Here is a 3463-nt window from a genome sequence, read left to right as displayed (position 1 = left end):
GCGGAAGAGGCACGTCACTGCGCCTCCTGGCCCGCAGTACCTACTGTGTGAGGGGCGAGCTGTGAAGCACACAGATCCACGCTTCGCTGGAGGTGTGATGCTGCTCTTCCCCGGCACCTCTGAGCCAGGCTATGGCAGGGTGGAAACAGTGTGAAAACACTCTGAGGAACAGCCTCATCCCCCAAATACATGTGGATCATCGCCCCCCCGTGATAGAAGATCGATGCCTGGGCTTCCCGAAGCTAGTTTTTTTTAGTTTTCCAGTTCTTGACGCTGACACCTTAAATCACTTTACAGCCTCTAAATGTATACTAAAAGAAGAGCCATCTGTGTTGTGGTGGCGACGTACGGCATCTGATGATCTAACCAGATAAAACATAAGTGTACAAAAACGCAGAGTGCTACATAGTCGTGCGCGAGCAGCGTGGCCAGGCCAAACTGGAAACACAGGGGGAGTCGAGGCACCAGGCCGAGCGTTCCTGAGGGAAAGACCGCTGCCACTCTGCTGTGACCAATCCTATCAAAGACCTCTGGTGAGAGCAGCGTCTCCTCACAAAGGGCAACATAGGGACACAAAGACAGTTGCACGCCAGGGTTGAGACGAAATCCTGCCCGACCCCATAGGAAATGGGAGCAAGGGGGGGGGGGGGGGGGGACAGCCTGCAAGTATGTGACCACACACAATGATTCAAGGAGGCCGTGGTTGCAACACAACTCATTCCTCAAGACCTATACTAACACAGAGTCAAGGCGGTAGCAGTACAGAGTAGAAGCTCCTCAACACATAACCTCTCGGAGTTCGGAGTGATGATGTTGCAGTAAAGTAACCAACTATAGAATACATCGATCAATACATACTAATCAAGCCCCATGAAGCCTTTACAGTCGCACCAAGCACAAAAAAGAAGACAAAATCGATTAGTCGCCAGAAATCCGAGCTAGCAAGAAAACCTCCTGCGATCAACGGAGCAGCGAGACGGAGGAACGAGATGAAGAGATAAAAAGGTTCTCTCTTACCAGGTCTCGTCGTTCTTGAACTCCAGTTCCCCGTAGGTGTCCTCGAAGTCCTCCCCGCCGCCCTTGGCCAGCCCCTCCATGGTGCGGAAGGGCACCATCACCGTCCCGCGCGCACCCGAGGTCCTCAGCACCTTCACCTCCATCACGCCGATGCTCTCGCTCACGTGCACCGAGCCGCTCTCGAAGGTGAAGATGCCCGAGTGGTCGTCGTCCAGGATGGTGACGGTGGCCACGCTGGGGAAGCCCAGCATGGCCATGGGGTACGGCAGGCTGTTGGGGGACAGCACCTCATCCTCCGTCTCCAGCACGCGCAGGTTGCTGAGGCGCACGAAAAAGTGCTCGTCCTCCTCGAAGATGTCGTCGTCGATGATGCCCACGCTGATCTCCTTCACCGTCTCGCCCGGCTTGAAGACCACCGTGCCCTCGCTGAACTCGTAGTCGGCGCCGGCGTTGGCCGAGCCGTCCTCGGTTTTGTAATCCACGTAGACGGTCTTGTCCACGTCGCCGCCCTTCCGGGTGACGGCGAGCATGGCGGCGCCGCAGTTCTCCAGACACTGGTAGACGGCCGGGTCGAAGGCGATGCGGGACACGTACTCCTCCGGCTCCTCCACGTGCACCTCCTGCACGCTGATGCTCCTCTTGGCCTGCTCCGCCACGTGCTTCTTCAGGATGTTGCCGGCGCCGGTCATCATGCGCGTGGCCTGGATCCGGTAGAAGGCGCGGCTCTTCTGCTGGTGCGAGAGGGCGTAGTAGTTGGCCATCTCCACCAGCTGGTCCAGGTCCTTCTCCGGGTACTTCTGCTTCAGGTCCTTCAGGATGCGGATCATGTCGCGCCGGGACTCGTCCACCTCCTTGCCCTCGATCTGTCCCATGAGGTTGCTGCTGGCGCCGCCGTCCGCAAAGTGCGAGTTCACCAGCTTGCCGTCCATCTCGATGCCCTTGGGCCGGTCCGTCTCCGTCTCGATGATGACGCCGCGGTGCTTGTCCGTGCGGTACTTCTTGTGCATGAACTTGTAGAAGAGCAGCCGCCGGTCGGCCACCCACGCCAGCATCACGCATATGGGGAAGAAGGCCAGCGTGACCAGGCCCTCCCAGATCTGGACCACGTTGGGCGAGAACACGGCCAGGATCATGTACAGCCAGATGTAGGCGAAGACGCTCCAGCCGGCCGTGACGAAGAACACCCGCAGGTGCTTGACCTTGCGCACCTCGCCCTCCGGGATGACGGACACGCAGAGGCCGATGATCACGAACATGTTGAAGGCCGCGCTGCCGACGATGGTGGAGGGCCCGAGCTCGCCGGCGTTGTAGCCGTGGCCGCAGACCTCGATGACCGAGAGCAGGATCTCGGGGGCGGACGAGCCCAGCGCCATCAGCGTGAGGTTGGACACCGTCTCGTTCCACACGCGGATGGTGGTGGTGGTGGTCTCGCCGTTGGGCCTCTTGATGACGATCTCCTTCTCCTGGGATGTGATGACCTCGATGGCCGCCATGAAGCGGTCGGCGATGATTGACACGCCCAGGAACATGTAGATCATCGCCACGAAGTACACGATGACCCGGGCGACCTTGTCCCCCATGGAGGGGTCCTCTGGGTACCAGATTGGCAGGATGATGCCCGGTCGGCACTTGTAGTTCCCGCGGCAGGTGCCATTGCCGCTGGAGGGTAGCAAGGGGCCGGGCGTGGTCTGAGAGTCGGCGGCGCAGACCGCGGCTACGGTGGCGGAGACCAACCCCAACCAGAGGGTGGTGGATGACCCCAGCTTTACCGGCCTTGAGCCCTCCATGCACCCTCCTTCTTGTCAAGGGTTGCTGACCACACTAGGGCTCCCTCCGGGATCCAGCACTGGGCTGTTGTTCTTCTCCACACGCCACCTGGACGTCAACAGAGAAACAATAAGGTATAAGGTGGGTGTTTAAATAATCTGCGGTTAAATCGTCCGTCATCAACGGTCCAAACGCAGAGTTTATTCCACACGTTGATACTTGGAATCATTGTTCTACAAAGAACGTCTTCAGAAAGAATCTCTTTGAATCATCGTACAATGGACATTATTATTTTTGTACGATCAATTTTGGCACTTATTGTATGTTGTACGTCCGTGCACTCAAACATACTGAAAAACAATAAGTATTCTAAACTTACTTAGCATCGTGTAGCATCTTATCCTATGTAGCTTTGGAATGGATTAACCTAAGAATTCTTAGTGCTTGGTACTTGGTTCTGATTGAAGATCCTTACTGTACCGACAGCATACAGTAAATGTATTCTTATCTTTGTAATAGATATTTTTATAGTCCTATGATCCTGTGTACTTGAAACCTTAGAGCAAGGCACCTTAGAGCAACACACTGCCAGTGTTAGGGGTTGGATTCCCAATGGGAAAACCCACGCTTAGGATGTATTGTAAGACGTGTTGGGATAAAGTGTCAACCAAAAAGGGCT

General features: G+C 56.1%; 1 protein-coding gene across 1 annotated transcript; it reads right to left on the bottom strand.

The window, feature by feature from the left end:
- Positions 1–1013: 1013 nt before the first annotated feature.
- On the bottom strand, positions 1014–2891 carry LOC311371047 (sodium/calcium exchanger 3-like; the record flags this gene model as incomplete). The annotated part of the gene is made up of 1 exon (XM_084489283.1): positions 1014–2891. The coding sequence occupies exon 1, from the start codon at positions 2802–2804 to the stop codon at positions 1014–1016; it is 1791 nt and encodes a 596-aa protein (XP_084345409.1). The 5' UTR covers positions 2805–2891.
- Positions 2892–3463: the final 572 nt, after the last annotated feature.

Source organism: Micromesistius poutassou (genome assembly GCF_964030765.1).
Source record: "Micromesistius poutassou genome assembly, contig: SCAFFOLD_1564, whole genome shotgun sequence".
Taxonomy (NCBI): Eukaryota; Metazoa; Chordata; class Actinopteri; order Gadiformes; family Gadidae; genus Micromesistius; species Micromesistius poutassou.
Note: the sequence above shows the minus strand (reverse complement) of the source record. Positions and strands in the feature narration are given on the sequence as shown.